We start from the raw sequence: 20,869 nt of genomic DNA on the forward strand, positions 1-20,869 counted from the left end.
TGTGGGGCGGCCGTATGGATCCGTTGGTTCCTCTTGTCAGGGCTCTCTCCTGGCAGAAAGATTTGTCTTGAGATGTCAGCAAAACCAGACGCTGTTAATTAGCTCTACATAAATAGATATGGTGCTATTTAATGTGATGGCTGATAGTGTTTTTAGAGTGGAATTAAAGGAAAGTGGAATAAATATTGGAGATATTTTTGTACTCGGGGTCTTCTTTTAACATCTTGTTATGAGACCACATAGGGAGCTTATATATGTTTGTTCTAAGCAAGTTGCCAATGCTTTCTGTAAGGAATAAAAAGCATTTTTAAAGGCAACCGCCATGGGAAAGCAGAACTTGGGGATGCACCAAGTCATGCCATAGAAGCTGTGAAATTTATCTATGTCCTGTATTTAAAATTCAACTAAGCCTTCAGCATTTATTTTATCTTCAGTTTTGGCTAAAGCTGGAGTGATTTCTCCTTTGTGCCCTCAGTTAAAGCAGTTTACACTATTCTGGCTTTGGAGAACATATTTGCCAGGAGTGAGTTGTGTACTGAACTGGCTTTAGCCTGAAAAAATCCTTAAATTTTACGGTGTACAATTTTTTCATGGAATAGTGTTATTTCACAATCACAGAATCATAGGGATTGAACGGGACCTGCAGATCATCTAGTCCATCTCATCCTAAAGAATGTTCCCTGGCAACACCAAGATCCTGAAAAAGGAAAGTTTAAGTAGACTGGGGATTACCAGGCTATCGTTGTCTAGATTTAAATATCAGGAAAGCACTGAGATCAAGAAGGTTAGGCTTTGAGCTGACTTAATGCAGTAAAAAAGAAAACTGTATGAAGTTTATAACAGGCAAATGCACTTATGGATTTTCAAATAATTCTCAGGCTGTTGAATGCTATCAGTAAGTAATAGTTGGAGCTATTAAATCAATAATGTAAATGTATTCATGAATTCAAGTGAAATTGATTGACTGTTCATTAGATTGATTTAAGTGATTCCAAGTAGACTTCTCAATTTATGTTCATTTGGAGATATTTTAAATACTGTGATTAAAGATGGAACTGCAGAATCCTTAGAGTTCGAAGGGACCTTTAGAGGTCATCTCGTCCAAATCCCTTGCAATGCCCAGGGGCACCACAGCTCCATCAGGTTGCCCAGGGCCTGATCCAGCCTCTCCTCAAAAGTCTCCAGGGATGGGGCATCAACCACGTCAGTAGGCAACCTGTTCCATCACCATCCTCACTATAAAAGGCTTTTTCTTTATAGCCAACCTAAATCTCCCCTCTTGGAGCCTGAAGCCATTTCACCTTTTTCTGCTGCCACAGACCCTGCTAAACAGTCTGTCCTCTTCTTTCCTGTAGCTTCCCTTCAAGTACTGAAGGCTGCTCTCAGGTCACCTCGCAGCTTTCTCTTCTCCAGGCTGCACCGCCCCAGCTCTCAGCCCGTCCTCACAGGATAGGTGTTCCATCCCTTGGATCATTTTTGTGGCCCTCCTCTGGATGTGCTCCAGTGTCTCCATGTCTCTCCTGTACTGAGGGCTCCCCATGTGGGTGCAGTAATCCATGTGAGGCCACAGCAAAACAGAGTAGAAGGGCAGGCTCACCTCTCTCAGTCTGCTGACCACACTTCTTTGGATGCAGCCCAGGGTATGGTTGGCTTTCTGGGCTGTGAGGGGCACATTGCTGCCTCGTGTCCAGCTTCCCATCCACTGTAAGAAGTATTTGAACAACCAGTGACTGAAGTTCCAAGTTTCACAGACTAGCACCTTTCCCTGCCTTTAATGTCTTTCCAAAAATCCAATAAAAATCCAATAAACTGAAGATTTTCTTCTTTTACATCCAGTTCTTCATCTTTCCTGGTTCATTCAAAGATATTCTTCTGATCTGTGTTCATGCAACCATTTGCTCCCATAGGGGTTGTTAGGCTGTGCCAAAGGGGGGGGACCAGAGTCCTCAAAGCGACTACATAGACAACTTAGTGCAAGAAAAGTGCCCTGGGAAGCGAGTTGCTTTAATTCAAACCCTCAGGCGCAAGTTAGAAGCCTTGAAGAGTACTTCCCATGTAGATAAGATGGCAGTTTCTTATCACTTTTTAATGTTGAGTTTAATATGTATTAGTCGGGCAAATCTGTTTTTCAGTACTTCTACACCTACCATATACTTTCATATTTTCTGTTTTCATGATGCTTGAAAGCTTGTTTACGTACAAGAGCAAGATTCTCCTGTGCAGTGTGTGCAAGAAAAAAAGCAGTGGTTGGAGGCTAAACCGTGTTAAATTGGCCATTAAAAAGAAGTGGTAGAATGATGTTGGACGTGGGAGTCTGTCTCAAGCACTGCTGGAATGTGCAGGTTTCTCTGAGACCTCTGGTGATTATTTGCATAGGAAAAGCCCAATCAGAATATCGGTGTGTTTTTCAAAAAAGAAAGGAAAATCCTTACCTGCAATACTGCATGTGGGTGTCAGGGACAGGAATTTTCTGAGTGTCCCCCAGCAGTGAGCTGCTGAGCCCTCATTTCAGTTTCCACTCAGTTTTCCCCTGAGAGCTGTGGCTCTTTGTTGTGCCTTCAGTTTCACTGTAGACCCGAGTATCACTCCCCATCTCTTCTCCCCCCGCTTAATTTTTCTCAAGGCATGTTGCCCAATGTTAGGAATAATGAGAGAAGTGATTCATTATTAATAAGTTAACCTAGACTATATAGGGCTTGACTTTTTCTCTCTGCCTCGGTGAGTTTGATGTGTACTTTCCTTCTAGAGAAAAAAGAAAAAGTAAATTCTGCACAGAATAGCCCTGGGCTTCTCTTTATGAAATGTGTGCTTCTGCACAAGTGGGCTGATGGTAAATTGGAAACATTTCATTGCTGCTGATGGCAAAGTGATGCTTCATAGTTCGATGGAGATTCCCAAACTCCGTCAGTCCTCTGCTTCTTGGAGTCAGCATGGTTTGGTAGACTAAGAGTAGGGGGAAAGAAAAGATATTAAAAACAAAAAAAGAAAGAAAAAGTAGTCATTCTTAGAGGACAGCCATCTTTAGAGGATAAAGTACACTTGTATTTCTCCAGTGCAGTCCCATGCCACTACTGCCCTATGCATTTACTTTGTTCATTTCCTTTCTCAAAACTCTCAGGGTTATCCTGCTGCTGCAAAATCCTTATGTGGTGTTTCTTTGGACATCTGATGGCATTGATTGAGGGGTGGATCTCACACAAGAATATTCTGCCTGATTTCTGGCTGTTGGTGTGGCAGACAGGGTTATCAGTAGCTACTATTGCATCTTCAGGCTGTTATTCCTGCGGTGTCTGTCCTGTGCATAGGTAAGGCTGTGGCTCATGGCATTGTCGTGGTGGGTCTTCCCCTCTTGACAGAGGGAAGTTGGGTCAGCAGGTGCTGTGTTCTCCACTCCTGTGATGGAACATGGCGTTCCTCTGGCTGTGGTGAGGAAGGGCTGTTTGCGGAGGAGATTTGCTCAGTACCTTGCTGTGCTGTGTAAGCAAAGAGTCCTTCTATCAATTCATACAGGAACTAACCCTGCCTTTTTAAAGGTCATTTCTGTCTCAGTCAGCTTTTAAAGTTCAAGAGGAAATAAACTGCTTAGAGTTGGCATTTTTCAAGTCAAGTGTCAACTTTCCAAGCCCCCAAGCCAGGGGATGTGGAGGAAGGAGAGATTAATAAGAGAGCTGCTTGCTTGTTACAGTGATTGTGCAGAAACCTTTTTTCTTTCTTCTTTATGGGGCTTTGGAATGAAATGGAACATTGTTGAAATATCTCACTTTCTCCTTTTCACTTTGCAATGCAAAAGTATCCAAAGCTCTTTAGAAGTGCTGCTTTTCCACTGACAGCAAGAGAGAGTTTGTCAGCTCTGGTGAAGTAGGACACAAGGAACATTTTATGACAATGCCAATACCTGAAAGCTCTTTTAACCACAGAATCTTATTATCTGGTGAGAATAAAATGCACTTTCAGAAAGTAGCTGTGGTCTCCAAGCAGGTGTTTGCCCTTAACTGCATTGACGCCTTTTCCCATGCAGGGGATGGTGAATCAATAAGGAAATAAACAGGACGAACAAGCTTTATTAACCAGGTAGGGTAAGGCAACAGGGGAGATGATAATGGAAGGCAGGTGGCAGGCGAAGGGCATGTTGAGCATGGGCAATGTGCTGGCTGTCAAAGCGCCTGCACTGAAGGTGGGCTGTGGAGGTCCTGGTGCTGTGAAGTGTTGGGTGGCTCCAGGCAAGCAAAATACAGGAGAACACCACCAAAAAAAGCCCACAGTACTATTTCTTAAAGTGTCAGGGCAATCAACCTTGCCAAGCACCTCTTTGTTTTTCAGTTCTCTGTTTTTAACCTTCTCGGTTTGGCTGGTACAGCTACAGATGAGTGTGGGAAGGCGTGCCCGTCGCGTGGTGGGAGATGGTGGTGGTGGTGCATGAGGGGTTGTGTTTCCAAATAGCTTTAAACTAGGAATATTTTATACGCAGGTGACCACAATGCAAAACCACATAAAGTACTACTTTTTTTACTCCTGTTGACTTTTTATGTCTTTTCTTGCTTGCTTTTCCTTAAAGAGGAGCTCTTCAGAAAATTTGGATCTCTGAAAGCTTTTCTTGGTAAAGATGCCATGCAGATCTCTTCCTGCTTTGGGCTTGGCTCTGTTGCTGCTCTCCATGGGAGCTGGTGGCTGTTGTGCAGCATGGGAGAGAACAGTTCTCTTCAGAAGCATGCTGCCATTCCAGTGGCTGACGAAACCTTTTCCAATAGAATAGAGAGATACAGCCCTCATTCTTTGGTACAAGGAGATTTTGGCTATTCTTGAATACTGTTTCTAATAGGAAGCTTGTGGTAGCACAAACTGGTGGACTGCTTGATGCCATAGCACGCTGCATCTGTGAGGAAAGACATTCTTTTTTTCAGCTACTAATTTATAGTTTGGAAATTGAATATGACTCATGTATGAGAGAGACGAGATGACTGCGTACTCACCCAAGAAAATTCAATAAAAAAGCGCACCAGAGTAAAATTTGAGCTAGATGAGATCTGCTGGTATGCATTCAGAGTAAGCAGCCCCCTCCCACCTCCCTACCCCAGATTGGCAATCAGAGCCAAGATCAGCCTGAACCAATGCCAAGAGCTTTGGAGAAGTCAAATAAAAGAGCAAATGAAGAGTGATACTTCTCATATTTTTCCTTAGTTCAAAGCTTAAGGATTTCTTGAGGCAAAGGTGATATCTTTTTGTAGCTAATAGTCCGTGATGAATTTCTGTCCGTTAATTTGTTTAGCTCTCCACCTGAAAGAGGCAGTGAACAATAGCTCCTTGTTCACCTCCTGCCACTCATGATTTTGCAGACTCATGATTGTTTTCATTCTTTGCAGACAGCTGTAGCAGAGTATGGTGCAGTTGAATATCTGATTTTCTGCATCAAATCAGTTTTTCATAGTTGTGGGAAATAGGACTGAGTAGTGTCTGACAGCGACATGAGAGCTTGGGCAGCAAAGATTTATTGGGGCTGGTCATCGTTATTCCACGTTCAATGGAGAGAGGAGGAATGATGTTAGTATGGTGAAGTGTGTATTAAAAAGCTTCTTCCTCCACATCCTAGGAGAGAGAAATAAAGAGCATTGAGGCAACCACAGTGCCCCAAAATGTCCCCTCCACATGTCCCCAGGGAACCAAGGCAGCCTGGCACCCAGCGTTGGTGCAAGCTGAGTCCATGGCTGCTGAGTGAGTTCAGTGGTAACGTTTGGCTTGGAAAGGAGATGAGTTCTGCTGCCTTGAGTACAGCCCCAGTGCTCCAGGTGCAGGTGCTGTGGTGTGAGCTGCGGCAAACCCACGGAGAACGCTCAGAGGTTTGCTATTTTAACAGCTGGGATCAGAGCAAGGCAGTCCGCTAAAGGCACGTAAGCCAAGCAGAGGTGACAGTATGCATATGTCTTACACATGCTGAACTTGTAAGACAAAGTGATGAGTGCCTGTGTTGTCTTAGGGGTCAACTGAGTCACAAAAGTGATGCTCTTGTGTTCTTTAATTGATAACTGCTGTTTTATGAGTGAGACAACACCAAAGTAGTCTGGTTGCCGTGTCTTTAAATATATTTCCCTGTAACAGCTTCACCCCAAAATTACAAATCTGACCTTTATGCTCATCTAGTGATTTTGAATCGTGAATTGCCACATAAAGACTATTTACTTGTCCACCTGACTGGTTTCTGTATAAAGTATTCATTGCAAAGAGATTGCATAGTGTGCAGCATTGTATTATTAAACATTTAAAAATATTGATGCAGGAGAATTGATGTAACCGAGCTCTAAATTTAATCATTTTGACACTTCTTTCCACAGTGACAGCTTTATTCCTGTTGCCTTATATTGGCAGTTCTTTGAGTTAATTTGGGGGGAGGAAATTAGAGGGAAGATGCCTCTGTGCTGTGCAGATAAGATGGAAAAGTGTCAACAGTTTCATGGAAGATTCACATTGGGCGTCTCTGGGTGGCAGTAGGGAAAAGCCATGGAAAGCTTTAGGATTAAGGATAGCAGGATGTCTTGAGTCAGTGGAGAATAGCTGCATGGAAGACTGCTGTTGATTTCAGCTGCACTGTCAGTGCCTTTCACGAGCCCTAAGTTAGGAACAACCTAAAGACCGAGCCCTGAGGACTGCCTCTGTGGCATCAGATAGGAGCTCTGGCACAGTTGAGGACAGGAATCACCTGTCTGCGGGAGAAGCTTTCAGTTGCCTTAATGCGAGATCAATCTCTTCAAGCAATTTCTGTTCTTCATCCGTCTTCCAAATTCTGCAGCAAATGAGGCCCTGCAGAAAGATGATGCAGTTTGCAGTGAATTCTGGTTTGTTGGGAGAGTGTGGCAGAACAGATCCACCCAAGGACATGGTGGATTTTATTCTGAGTCATGATTACAGGTCATGTTATTTGGGCATGGGACTTTTAAGACTTTGCAGTCTTAATATGCATCTAATGTACTTTTAATAATTGCCAAGTCTTTTCTAATGCTCTATTTAGTGTAGCTTGTATCATGCTAGACTGCTTTGATGCAAGAGGGTGGGAGGCAGGCAGGAGGTAAAGCTACATCGGTGTGTATGAGAAAGAAAGGCCAAGAGCAGCGGTGTGCCAGAGCAGCTGTTAGGGGCAGCTGAGCAGTTTCTCAGCCCTTCCTTTCCTTTTATCCACACTGATGTCCCATGGGTACGTGCCAGGGGTAATTCTTAATTCTCTAGGTTTATTTGTTGTCAACAAGTATCCATTACGAATTCTCTCCTGAGTTCCCAGTGAAAGCCTGGACAGGTTTTCACTGCCAAAAGCGTGCTGCTGAAAGGCTGAGCCACAGCTTGGAATTCTGATGAGGCCTATGCTGGGGTCCAGCACTGGGTTGCTCTGTGAGAAATACTGCTGACAATTTTGCCTTCCGTAAGTTCATTCAAGTATTCTGAAATTCACCTGTACAAAAAAAGTGTGTCTGAACGATAATATACTCTGCTCATTTCACTGTGGAGTATGGTAATGCACACTGGAAATGAGCTCTTATTGGAAAAGGTCATTGGAAACATCTGTAGAAGCTTCCCAAAGCTGTAATGAGTCATGAGTGTGAGGTCTCGCTTGTTATATTGCAGTGGAGAGTTTAATGTTTTGTTTTTCTCATCTAAACACTTTGATCCTCTTTATTTATTAAGATAAGCTATTATCTAACTGTCAAGAGCCTAGAATTTCAGCATTTTTGTTTGCTGACAAGTTTGCTCAGCACAGCCGTTCTCCAACTCGCTTCAAGCAAATTTCCCTTTTTTCACTCCTATTAATCCTTTATCCTTTACAGCTCTCATGCTGTCTGTTCCTGAATGACTCTTCTCTCCCAGGAAGGGTTTGGCTGTTGAGCAGCCACCTGAGGTATTGGTCACTCTTGCTGTCTGTGCCGTGTTTCTGCTCTTTGTGCCCAGGCTGCAGAATCAAGCCCACAGCTTGGCAGCTCGCTGGGATGGAGGATCCTCCCTGAGCCAGAGCATTCATGGGAAGATCTTTACAACGCACACAGTACTGAATTGGATTGAGCAGAGAACTGTGCAGTGCACTCACCTCACTTCTGACGGTGCAAGAAATTGGATTCAGTCTCTTACAGCTGGGTGTGAGCGGGGCTGGTGGGGAAGCATGGGGATCAATACACTGTCTGAGTAGGGAGGGGGAAGAAGGAAAAGATTGGTACAAGAGCTGTGAGAAGTTTTGTTTTTCTTTGTTGTATTTACGTGGACGTGAGCTCATCCAGCCCACAAATGGTTATAGATTGGTAACTGATGGGGCCAACTGCATTATTCATTATGATTCGAATTGAAATGAAATCATGGAGGGCAATTTTCTGTCTCACTCTTCAAGGTCAGATGAGAGTATTTATTATTCCCTCTCTGTTTATCTGTGAATGCAAATTGAATTTGGTGATTCAAATTGATGAAATGTTAGAAATATAAAACTCATCAGAGCTGACAGGAAGAGAAATTACTGGGTAGAGCTGGCCAGTGACTTCACCATCCCATGTACAGGCCTCTCCTTTGATTAGTAATTATTTCAATCTTTGGGTTTTCTCATTCCCTGTTTTGTTTCAGTTGTTGTGATTTTTGTTCTCAAAGAAAAAAGTGCAGTAGCACTTCAAAGCATGTAGAATCTGAATTAGATGATGTAAATAAAGCCAGCTGCGGAGAGGATGCTTGGATCCTGGCTGGAGAAAAGGTTGTTTCAAAATTCTTCCTTGGTGCTTCTGTTTTTCCTCTCTCCCCAGCAGTTTCCTTTCTCCAGTAGTTTTTTGCCTTGCATTCCTTGTCTTCCAGGGACTGCTCTGGCTGTTCCCAGCAAGATTATGGTCTGCTGGGGAAGGGAATGGACGCTGCTGTTGTTTGGTGCTCGGCCTGTTGCCCATGGGCTGACCTTCAGCACAAGATGGACCTGCTATGGCAGGTGAAAAGCAGAACCTGTGGAAGGACCAAATGAGCACATCCTCCCACTGAAATAATCAGAATGGAGCTGTTCTGCTCACAGCTCACTGCAGTTCAAACAATTCAGTGAATCTTGGCTCGGTTGAATGTATCAGCCTGTTGTCGTGAGGCGTTGTTGTAGCATGTTCCCAGTTCTCTGCAGTGAACTTCGAAAACTTGTAAGGTGGGGATTATTCTTATCTCAGAGTAGGAGTGGAAAATCCTTATCAGTGAATGCTCTTTAAAAACAGGCAGTCTGTAATTGCCAAATGCCATATGCAAAATCATGATCCGAAGATGGATGATACGCACGACGTGCTAATAGTTGTAGAGAACTGTTGGTTTTCTAGCTTCTGCTTTAATTGCTTCCACATCATTAAGGATACTTGGTATGTATTCCTCTACCAGACACTGCAAACAGAAGAGTAAGTTTGGGTCAGGATGCAAATGTTGATTCATAACAGGAGCAGTGAATATTTAGATGTAGCAAAAGCCCTTAATAGATCTGTGTACGTAAGCTGCTATAAATCACTTTGTCTATTCAGCTATCGCTTTTTTCCTGTAGCCAGTTCTGCAGAAGATGGCAACGTTATCAAGTTAGTAAGCACCCAACAGGCAGCGTGGGTTCAGTGGCTTTTAAATATCAGTAAAAGCTGTATTTACCAAATGAATGTCATTAACATAAGCTTTGGCCTTATGAAGACTTGAGGTTTAGAGGCTTGGAAAAAAGGATGGTAATGCCTGTAGTTATCTCACCCTAGAAAGATTTTAGTTTCCACAAATCAATGATGTATTTGGCATATGATTCATTTTTCAGCTTAAGATCAACACAAGCTAGAGAAGTCTCTCATTCACTGTTAAATTAAGGCCTTGCTTTCGTTCTCATCTTGATGGTGGATGTAGAAAGCGTGTTTATTAGCATGATAGTAAATCCCACGCTGAGGGCTTGATTAGATCCTCCCAAGGTGAGGCAGTGCTGTGGCAGCAGAGCTGAGGGATGCTGTGCTGTGTGTGCCCACCTGGCTGGGGAGGGAGAGGGCCCTGATGTGTCCTCTGAGTCAGTGCGACCTCCTGACAGTCCATTAAAGTTGCTGCCAGGGCATAAAATTGGTCTCCTTTCTGTTCTGTAGCTTCACTTTGAAGGAACTGAAGTTCTGAGCCTGATATTTATGCTGCTGGTTGGGGAGTAAAATTAAATACTGCCTCAGTGATAAAATGTGCTGTCAGTGTACCAATAAAGCTCCCAACATCTGCCCGCTCCTCGCTCATTTCATCTCTCCACACAAGCAAAATAATTCTTTGTGTTGTTCCCTCATTGTAATTAGAGTCTGGCCCAGGACTTGTAGGTAGAGCAGCAACGTGATGTAGGAGCTGCTTATTTTTGAGTGATTTTTTGATTCGTGGAAACCCTATAGGGTGAGATGCTGGGAATGGAGGCTAAGGGCATCGCCTCCAGAGAGGCCATGGGCACACTGTTCTGCTTCTCAGTGGACAGCAGGAAGGCACGTGGAGTTACCTTGCTATCTGTGCCTTCACGTTGGCTTTTGAGACCTGAGAACTGGAATGAAAAATATCGTTTTTCTCCCATCCCTCCGTTTCTCAGCTGCCAGTGCAGTGTTTGACTTTGTGTGCTGTCTACAAACGCGTGGGCATGTAGAGAAGGATGCACGTTGTCAGGCCTCAAATATTGGTGCAAAGCAATCTCCCTTCCTCTTTTTTTGCCTCATTAGTTTGTGCGCCGAGCTTTTCATTTTGTTCTGCGTGGCGATGCTGATAGCTGCAGTGTGACTGTTACAGTGTGACTGTTACACACGGGCAGCAGCACTGCTGTTGTTCCACCTGTGCTCCTCCGCTGTTCTTCCCATCCATGCTCCAATCCCAGCATATTCTCTTTGGTGCCACCCTCCTCCCTGGCTCTTGTCCCTGCTAGGTGCACAGGGCTGTGCTCTTCCTCAGCTGCAGTGTGACCAGGCGCTTTTCCTCTTCCAGCTGTCCTTTGCTGCTGCACATGGATCCTTTCAGGCTGGCGAACAGACAGCTTGTGGCATCCCCTCTACTTTTCCTGCTGTTTTCTGAGTGCCTGTGAGGTGGTGAGTTGGTTGCTGAAAGGATGGAGTAGTTCGAGTAACGTTTAACGTATCACTGGGGCAGGTGGAAGCTGAGAGCTGCTCTTGTAATTTTTTTTTTGGAGGCAAATTATTAAAATGTATCTTGCAGCTTCTGTTTTCACTGTCTGCTGTCATTGTTCTCAGTATTTCAAAGAACACTCTGGAAAATGAAGTTTTATCATTAAGATTACACTAAAGTGGATTACAAAAGGGAAAAGTAAATACGAAGAGTCTCAAGAGCTCAGAACAGAACAATGTTGGCATCTCATTCACGAGGATGTGGAGCAAGGAACATTAACAGGCTGATAAACAGAAATGACTTTTTCTCCTTTCGGCTTAAAAGGTTTACTTTGAACTGGCAGAGGTTTTAAAAAAATGCCAGTTCTCCACCCTTACACTGAATGGAGAACTTTGAGCTTGTTTTTCGTTTCTCTAAATGTTTGGTTTGAGCAAGCATTTGCTTTTGGAAAGCCGTAGGTGTCACTAGTGTGGAAGAGAAGTGCCCAGTTCTGACTGCAATGGTACTTGCTGCTGCTGGGCATTCAAATCCTGCTTTGTGTCGCTAAGGAATAGAACTTTCCTTTTGGATTTATTTTTTTTTTCATAGAAGATGGTTTTTGTCCTATTTGGTGCAGTTTCTGGAAGGATTATCAATCTGTCCCAAGAGAGGAAGAAAGGATCTCAATAATTTGCTTTGGCATGGTGTGAAGAGTTGTAAGGAAGCTGAATTTCACACTTCTCATATTAGGGAAACCTATGTTAGCAGATTCAGTTCAGAGAGTTTAAGTATTGTCACTGCTTTCAGACATCTCTGGTGTTTGAATTCTATCTACACTAACATCACATGCAGCTCGGTCTGAAATACAAACAGAAGATGGTGTTCTTTCCAAGTGCCATGCCACACCTGAGGGAATTGCCCATTTGTTTCCCTTTGCTTAACTTTCCTTACGTATTTAAGCAATCCTTTTCCAAGCCAGTTTGAGAGCAATGTCTCTGAATGCCTGAGCTATCCACGAGGTCTGAACTTCACACGTTATTTGCTATTTCAAGAAGGAAACCCATCCTATGTCTTTCTTTTCTTTCTGAATGTCAGCATGTTAACCCGTTAGCTTGCTCAGCACTTTCACCTTCTGTGTGTCACTGCCTAAGCTACTTGTATGTGCTTGTGACGTTTGGCATCTTAATTCCAGCACATGGTTTTATCCAATGTACACAAAATGAGGACCCAATCTGTTTGTCGTCTTTAGATTTTGACTTCTTAGAAACTTTTAAATAAAGATTTATTCTATAGAATATGTCAACAATTAATTATCTCTGTTAGCCTGTGGAATTCTTGCACTGTTGAACAAGAACAAAGCTGGTGTTTCCACTGAGTATCCACAAGATTGAACTTGAGGTGTCTGCTGAGTTGTGATGCATAAGAAGCATTAAGTGCAAGGCAGCTGTTGCCTCACATTCCGTCACTGTAGATAATGTCTGTGGGCACAGATTCTCTTTTTAATTGACCAATTAAAACAGAACCAAGGATGTAATGGTACCTTGCTAATTAAATTATCCATTTTCAAATGCACCTTTAGCATTGTTAAACTTTCCCATCAGAATACAAGGAAGAGTCGATTTCCACAGTCCATTTCTGAATGGGTCCAAACTGAACTGGAGCCTTGCATGTTTTCCTTATTCACCTGGTGTTTTATTATGCACGTTCCTCTTCAAGGAGAGGAATTTTGAGGTTCAAAATAGCTGTTTGGGGATTTCAGTGCATTCCAACAGAAATTTCCCTGGTACAACTCAATGACCTGGCAGTTCAGGATGGACTTAATTTAAGCTGAGAGTCTTTTAAGGCACGATTCTCTTTGAGATTTATCTAAGCAGTGCCTTAAAATGGTGAGGAGCCAAGCTCTTCTGGTTTAATGGAGAGTCATGGAGAGCCACATTGCAAACTGAGTGCTAACTGCCTCAGAAGACATTTATCTTTCAACGTAGGTTGCTGAAAAGGGCGAGTGCAGGTGGTGGCAAGGTGAATATTGTTTTTCTCTCAAAGCAGATCATAATAAGCCTCCATTTTGCTTTTAGTTTGTTAGGAGAGGGGAAAAAAAAGAGGAAAATGTGCAGTAGGAACTAGGATCTTGCATTGTTTGTTGAAGATGAGCTGTCTTCTCAACCTGATTTTAGATACGCAATTAATTGATTGCCTTGTATGTGTGAGGTTCCAGTAATCTCTTATGCTGAACAAGAAGGCCGACACTGGCATGGTTTTCTCCTATCTTTTTCTGAGAAAAGCTGATAAGGAGGCTGCAGCTACTCCTAATGATTCCAGCAGTGCAGCTGTGACATGACATGGCAGCAGCCCCGGTGTCCTGCTTCTCTGTGGTCTTTCTGGTCTCTCTGATTAAGAGGCAATGCTCAGGGTTTCACTAGCCTTTGTTATCTTCCCTAGTGCCCGAATACTGGAGAAGGCTCGACAGCAGCTGCAGGAGGAAATTCTACAGGTGCAGAGCCAGCTCTTGGATGAGAAGAAGAAGCGCGAGCAGCACGAGGCCCTGGTCAGGCGTCTGCAGAAACGTGTGCTGCTGCTCACCAAGGTGAGGGTGCCGATGATGTCTGTAGGAGCGTGTCCTTAATTCTTTTCTCCAGGTGTTTCTTCTGTGTTCACTCCAGTTAACACTGCTAAGTTACTCTGGGGACTTCGCGTAGCAGATGCTGTAGAAGTGACGTGAAACTTGTCTTCGGGGCTGCGGTGGGGTAAAGGTACGAGAACATTGTAAGGCTTTGTCAGTGTGCTCCTCCATCTGGGCTCCTGCTCTGTTGGCAATCTGTGGCTCAGTCTCAGGCATGACATTTGTGCGAGGGCAGGGAATTGAATCATGTTGTCTCCAGAGTGTTTTGAGCTACTGAGGGGAATTTATAAAGGCTTTCGCTGCCTCACCTCCTTTCCTAAAGAGAACGAAATGACTGCACCTTGTCAGCTGTTTCCGTGGAAAAACAATTTACAGAGTAAGAGAATCGCCCTCCTCTAACGCTGAAAGTCTGTTCAGATATAACGGCATGCACTAGACCAGTAAATTGAAAATACATTTTAAGATTCTTTCTATAGGATATTTCAAAAAGTCTGCATTATCCTATATCGAGTGTGCTTCCCTGATGAAATTCTATACAATAATTTTCAAGTCTGCAGAGCGTTGAAAAATGTTATATTAAATTCCGAGGGAGCTCTTTCCCCAATGGGAATAATAATTCTTTCTAGTAAGAATGATATAGACTTCAGTTTCAATAATATTCCTTACAAAACTTCACTCATCTAAAGCAATCTCCCTGATATCATCAAACTGCTCACGTAGATAAGCCTGTGTGTGTGCATAAGGTCAGACTGGAGAAGTTGGGGTGAGAGAAGAAGCCAGACACGTCGTCATGCATGGGGAGGAAGGTGCTGGCTGTGGGAGTGTCTGAGCAAGCAGAAAAGGGGCTCGTCTGTTGGTAGTGCTTGAGGCTTTAATCTTCAGTGTCGAGTAAAGCATTTTGTTTGGTTTTATTTGCTGTGCACTCCGTTCTGTTTAATTCTGTGTTAGTGTTGAGCCAAGGAGTCTGTGGTAGATGGTAAGCAAGGCCTCTAGGAGCAGGAAGGAACTGTTTGACAGGAGGATATTTTTCCACCGCTTCTGACTGCAGAATTTGGTGCCATGAAGAGTCTTGTAAGCGAGACGAGGACAACAGTTTTTGCCTTTGCACCAAGGCAGGCACTGAAGTCAGGATGGTCGGGCAAAACCCTCCCAGTGGAAGTAGAAAAGGCATTTCATCTCAGCAGCAGCCGAGCCTCCGTTGTTCTGGTTTGATAATGGTGTGGCTGGTTGTGACACAGGTGAATGCTGAACCTGATAGAAAGCCTTTACAGCCTTTTCAGCCGTGCAGTGTGGCTCTGGGCTGCTTGGATCTAAAGGGAGTTTCTCAGATGGGCTTCTGAACTATTCCCTTTGCTAACTTATTTCCAGTAATCATCAGAAATCTCTTTTCTCAGTGAATACAAAATAACTTTGCTATCATTACTTCTGTAATTACTGGACAAAAAGACAATAATACTTTGTTGTGTAATGGATTGGACTCTACTACAGTACTATGGAGTCCTTAATTTGTTTGCTATCCCCTTCACCTCGACTCGTGGGGAGAAATAGAGGAAAAGTTGGAAATGTCCTTGATCAAACCAGAGCAGACAAACTCGTATTTTGTCAGTGAAAGTTTTCAGAGTGATTCCTCCACTGCCCTGCTTTAAAGGAATAAAGACTTTGCTGTTCTCTGAAAATTTATATTCCATCCAGGGAATGCTAGGATCCTTTGTGGAGGAGTACGTGCATTCTGGTACTTTGGCAGTCTTCTCTTGGCACTGCTGCTCCCACTGGTTGCTCTCTCATGCAGAATCAGAAGAAGGAATTTCATTTAATTAAAAAAAGTACGATATTGTGATTTAAAATGAGATTGAGCAAATGTACTGCCTGTTAAAAATAATTATTTTACATTGAAAGCGTATCACCTAGAATGGTATTTAATCATCTAATTAGTGGCATCAGTAGTACAGTGTGCTTCTGTCTATGTAAATGGAGAAAGGAAAAGATGAGCTCTCTCTATTGAGTCTTTGTCTTGTTAAATAGGACTGTGAAAATCTAATTTGGGAGAGACTTTTATATGTATGATTGAATCAGCATTGCTTCTGATACTATGGTTTTTGCATTTGTGTATGTTTGACCCTCTGGTAGGGCAGTGAGTGTGCTCCTGTATTCTGAGCAAAAAAGGACTGAAAGACTTCAGGCACATTTAACTGTGCAAGTTAAATCCAGCAACAGCAATCTGTTCTCTGGGATCAAATTGTAACCTGGAAGTCTCAGGTCTTGAATGTAAGTTAAAAGATCAGTAGAAAACGCGATAAGCTGTTCTTCCTTTGGTAATGGCAATACCTAATATTTTAGTTATAAACATTCAGATGACATTTCCTTTCTGATCTGATTCCTTCTCAGATTTTATGGCTGCTGAATTTTGTCTCCAGATTCAAGCAATATTTTCTGATTTTCGTGGGTTGCTCTTGTTCAGTCTGGCTCATTTTCTGCTTGCCACAGACTCTTTTACTTGGTTGCTCTTATATTTTCATTTTGGTGCATTTAACTTCTCCCTCCATTGCTTGCTTTCTTGCCTCATTTGCTTCTTTTGGGCTTTCTTGACCTTACTCAGGCGTTTCCACTTGGTTTACTGTTTGGAATAGGCACAGTTGTCAATCTAGGGTGCTTCTATGAGGCTTTACAACTCTTTCTTCCCTGACTGCCTCGAAGATCAGTGTTCTCCAGCCTTTGACATACTTGCTCAGTGATCTAGCCTGATTAATTCTACCTCTGACAGTGGAGTGGGGCAGGACGTGCATCCTGCTTATTACTATTGACAAACTGCTGTTTAGAGTGTGTTTGCTGATCACTTTCTCGTGTGTATCTTGTAGATCGGGGCAGTACTTGAAGCTTTCTGATAGATGTGTTTTCAGTGAGATGAGAGCCTAGGCTTGGACACCTCAGAGATTTTCAGATGCTGACGGCTTGAAGGCATTTCGTGGAGTGTCAGTCTGCTCACTTAGGGTAATGAAAACGAAATTAATGTTCGGGATGCATTCACTCACCCTGTTAGACATCCACCTGGCTGGATTTGCTGTCTGCTGTGCTGTCTTTTTGCTTTGGTTTTGCTCAGTTTTAGAGAAATCTTTTATCTTGGCTTTATTACACAACGTCGGTCCAACACGGCGGTCGTGGGGGATATGTGAAGCACTGGGGAAGGACCAGGTCTATCCCTGTCCTTCTTTCCTGTTTGATCTGCTGCTATATTGGCTTTGTGTATTGTGTTTACCCACAGTTCTGTATTTGATTTGAACTTGTGAGTATTTCTCTTGTCCGGGAGCTTTCTGCTCAACTCGTGGTCTTTCTGGTGTAAGCTATTAAAGTAATCAACGTTGCTATTAAATGACTGAAATTTGAATCTCTTGGGTAGCTTTCTATGACATGGAGCAATCCTGAGATGAAATACCCCTTCAGAAAATCCTTATCTGAGGTCAAGTAGCTCATTGAGCCTGTATTTAATGAGCACAAAGCTCTGGTGTGTTTGTTCCCAGAGGGCAGCTTTCAGGGGCACAAGTGGACCTTGTGCAGCAGAAGGGAAGTTGGAGAAAAGCGGTGAAGGCGTGCAAAGGGATTCCCAAACCTTCTGATGTGAAGGGTAGAAAGTTGGTTTGCATGGCTCTCTGGAGGGCCATTGCCTCCTCCCCTCATGTGCATCCCACCAGGTCTCAGATCAATCCCAATCTGAATTTGTTACTTAACTGCTGTGAAGGTTCAGCCGTGTCACTCCTCTCTTGTGTGTGTGCAGTCAGTTATTTATTCTTATTCTTTCTTATTCTTAGCTTTATCTTCTGTGCACAAAGTGGGTTGGACATAACCACGTTAGGCTACAGAGCAAGAAGAACCCCAGGCACATGCAGTGTGCTTGACCTGGGACCAAATCCCCTGCTTGCTTGCAGCGAGTGCCTGGTCCTTCATGGGAAGCTCTTGCCTGTCTGCACACACTGGAACTCGAAATGTGGAGCACAGTTTCAGTGACTCCTTGCAACTTATCCCAAATGAGTCCAGTTTGCTTTTCAGGTTGTAGGCTTTGTGAATGTATGCTGTCCTAATTGCTTCCAGCACTCTCATGTGGCACAACGCAGCACATGAATGAATCTGACTGTGTGTGCTGTTGTTTTGCTGTTTTTGTCTGCCTGCAAGTGCTCCACTGCCCACAGAAGAGGCTGAGAAATCCCATTTTGTTTTCTGAGCGTTCAACCCATTCATGTGATCTGATAGGAAATCTGTTTCAGTTGAGCCATACTTCAGGCCATCACCATAAAAGCTGGAGATTAAATATGTATTGATTAACCAACTCCAGCTGACTGTTCCACACCACATGTTCCTGGAGATATCTTTGCAGGAGTCAATGTGATCTAACTCCCAGAGCTGAGAATGGCAGAGATGCATCAGAAATGGGACTAAGGTAATTAAACTGTTCATTAAGCATGGCAGATGCAGAGTTCATGACTTGATTTGCCATCTGCTTTGTTTTGTAATCAGTAAAGATTTAAATGAATGCTGCTGGTTTCTCTGTCGTACTGGGCCCCACGTTGTTTTTAGTATGAGGTCAGTGATGTGAAAGTGCAAGGAAAGATCTGAAAGTTCAGGGAGTTTGGAGCAGGAGATGAATTAACCTTTTTTCTGGGATATGCATTTATCCTTAAATGCTGCACCTGGTAGCGAGGAAGCAGGCAGTGTGGCAAAAAGAAGCTTTGCAGCAGCCTTCGTTTGGGGTCCTCACCCATGGCACACGGGTGGCTCAGGGCTGCTCCCCATGCTGCAGGCAGTACTGAATGCCCTTCCCTGGCTGATAGGATATGATGCCTCTTCCCCTCTTTGACCCACATCTTGATTCCACGTGTATCATTTAAGCAGTTCCATTACCAATGCATCCCCAGCTGTGCTGCCAGCCCCCACATGATTGCTGTCTGCTGTCAGCCCAGCCTGTGCCAACCCTCTGCTCACCTTGTCTCTCCTTCCCTTGTTTTTTATAAAACCATGAAAGCTGTCTTCTTTTTAATGCCTGCAAATAAATACATTCTGAAGCAATTCCACTGCTCTCTCTTCTGTGGTTCTGCAAGGCAAGTTTTGTTGGGTGAGGTAATACCTTTTAGATCATCTTGCATATCTGTAAGAAGAGGGGAGAGAAGACAGGCCTTGTGTTTGCAAGGGACTCAACAGCCCTTTAGATTGAGAACCGTACCCTTTAATTTCAGTTTGATTATATTAATCAGTTAAATAGTTTCTGAAAAAAAAGGTGATTGGTTGTTATGGGGTGGGAATGATAGCAAGGGGAGAGAAGATCATTAGCTGCTGTGGGATGGGAAAGAAAGAGGTAATTGCTGTCTGCAGAGTAAGAGGGGTCTGAATGGGGTCTCTGCTGAATTGTGATTTTAGTATCCAGTAACATCATGAATTTTAATTGAGACTGCTCTTCAGTAGGATTCTTTCTTCTTTTTTTCCTGAGAATGAGGGCTAACAGGCCAGATGAAGCAGAGGCTTTTACAAAAAATCTCCTCCCCTGTTAGCTGGAGCCATTTGGCTTTGTGCTCGTGGTTTATACAAGAGTGTCTGGAGCTGTGCTACGAGGCATGCACTTCTGTCATGAGACAGAGAGATTTAGGTGAGGCTGAGAAAATACCAAGTGTTGTGTTTGCTTTTGATGGTCTCTGACAGCCTTGTGTCAGTGTGACGTGGGATGGAGAGATTTAGGTTTAATATGAGGGATTTCTGTCTCCTGTATAATCCAAACCTGCTATGAGTACTTTGGGTAAGTTCATCTGAAGTGAAAGCAAGCTGTCCTGGATCCTGCAGTGCTCTGAATTGCAGGATTGTCTGTTATCCTTGCTGGATGGTCCGTGGTTGGGGACCTCACTCTGGGTTAATTGATTTCTGCTGATGGGCCCTTGCAGACTATAAATTCATTCAGCTGAAAAATCCTGCTCTGCTCTGAAAACTCTCCTTGGGCGTTATCCAGGTGTTTCACAGCTTACAGGCATGGAGCCCTGCGGGGATGGAGGCCACGTGGTGAGCACGAACCAGGAGCAGTTTGTGCTTTGAGATCCTGACGTTCTGTTCTGCTTAGCTGTGTTGGGATTTGACAGAGAACATGGCAAGACGTTTCTAAGCCAAGAGTTACTAAGTATGGAAAGGGTGCTGCTGAGATAAGAAGCAGAAGGCAGAAACGTGGGCGTCCTGTGCCCAATTTCAGTCCTAATCCACCTAACCACCTTCTGGAGCTCGGGCAGCTGGCTCCACGCATAGCTGTGTCGGAGATGATTTGCTCTGCTGCTCCTTGCCTGCAGTGGATGCTCCACAAGGAGATTCTGCAAACACTTATTCTAACCACTCTTTGCCTTTCTGTTTCTTTAATGTCTGTGTTCGTTTACTTCACCATTCTATTTTATCTTGCTGTCTGCACTGTAAGGACCTTTAAACTGTGATGTCCCCTTCCAAATGCAACAGCTTTCCAGGATCTTTTGACCTCATTTCAAGTCTATCTAGGTCTGAAATTGAGAGTGATGGTTTTTTTTTTTCTTTTCTCCTTTGTCTATACCCTGTAATTTAGCTGCTTCTGGGTGTTATTTAGCTTATAACTGAGTGGTCTGGCTGCAGAGGAACCTGGTTTTCCTGGAAATTGCTACACAAAATACAAATGAACAGATATCGGTTGTCAGCCTGACTGTAGCCTTGACCAGCCCTGCTCTGCAGCTATGGAAACACTGCAACACCAATGGCTTCTCCCTTGCTATCCCCTTAAAGCATAATAGTATTTAATCAAATGGCTTCATCTACAGAGCCTGTGCTGCCTTTCTGGCACAGTGATCAGCATTCCACAGTAACTCCAGCGGCAATTTTAGTAGAGTTCTGTACAATCACAGCCCAACTTAGTGCTGATTTGTACTTGATGCTTCGTTATATTCATTACAAGATCTTATTTGCATGCTTGACATTTAAAAATATTGTGTTTGGAATGTGTTATTTATTTTGAGACCTTTATTAAGCAACCTCAGTCTGAGAAGGGTTTAATTGTTACTGATAGCTAAGAGTATAATTACCTCACTAAAATATCATGACTATATTAAGCAAATGGAAATTGTCTTACAGAATGAAGTGAGTACAAACCATTTTCCTTTGAAACAGCCTGTTCCAGGGACCTGCTAACACCACTGCTAGTATGACTGC

General features: G+C 43.5%; 1 protein-coding gene across 1 annotated transcript in view; it reads left to right on the top strand.

Annotated features, from left to right (window-relative positions):
- MAD1L1 (mitotic arrest deficient 1 like 1) overlaps window positions 1-20,869 on the top strand; it is a 321,305-nt gene that overhangs the window by 78,333 nt on the left and 222,103 nt on the right. The window contains exon 11 of the mRNA XM_042828240.1: window positions 13,498-13,642. Within this exon, the coding sequence (XP_042684174.1) occupies window positions 13,498-13,642 (145 nt within the window). The remainder of the gene's footprint in view (window positions 1-13,497; window positions 13,643-20,869) is intronic.

Source organism: Centrocercus urophasianus, unplaced genomic scaffold, assembly GCF_019232065.1.
Source record: "Centrocercus urophasianus isolate 14NV4802_14NV808 unplaced genomic scaffold, USGS_Curo_1.0 seq_29, whole genome shotgun sequence".
Taxonomy (NCBI): domain Eukaryota; kingdom Metazoa; phylum Chordata; class Aves; order Galliformes; family Phasianidae; genus Centrocercus; species Centrocercus urophasianus.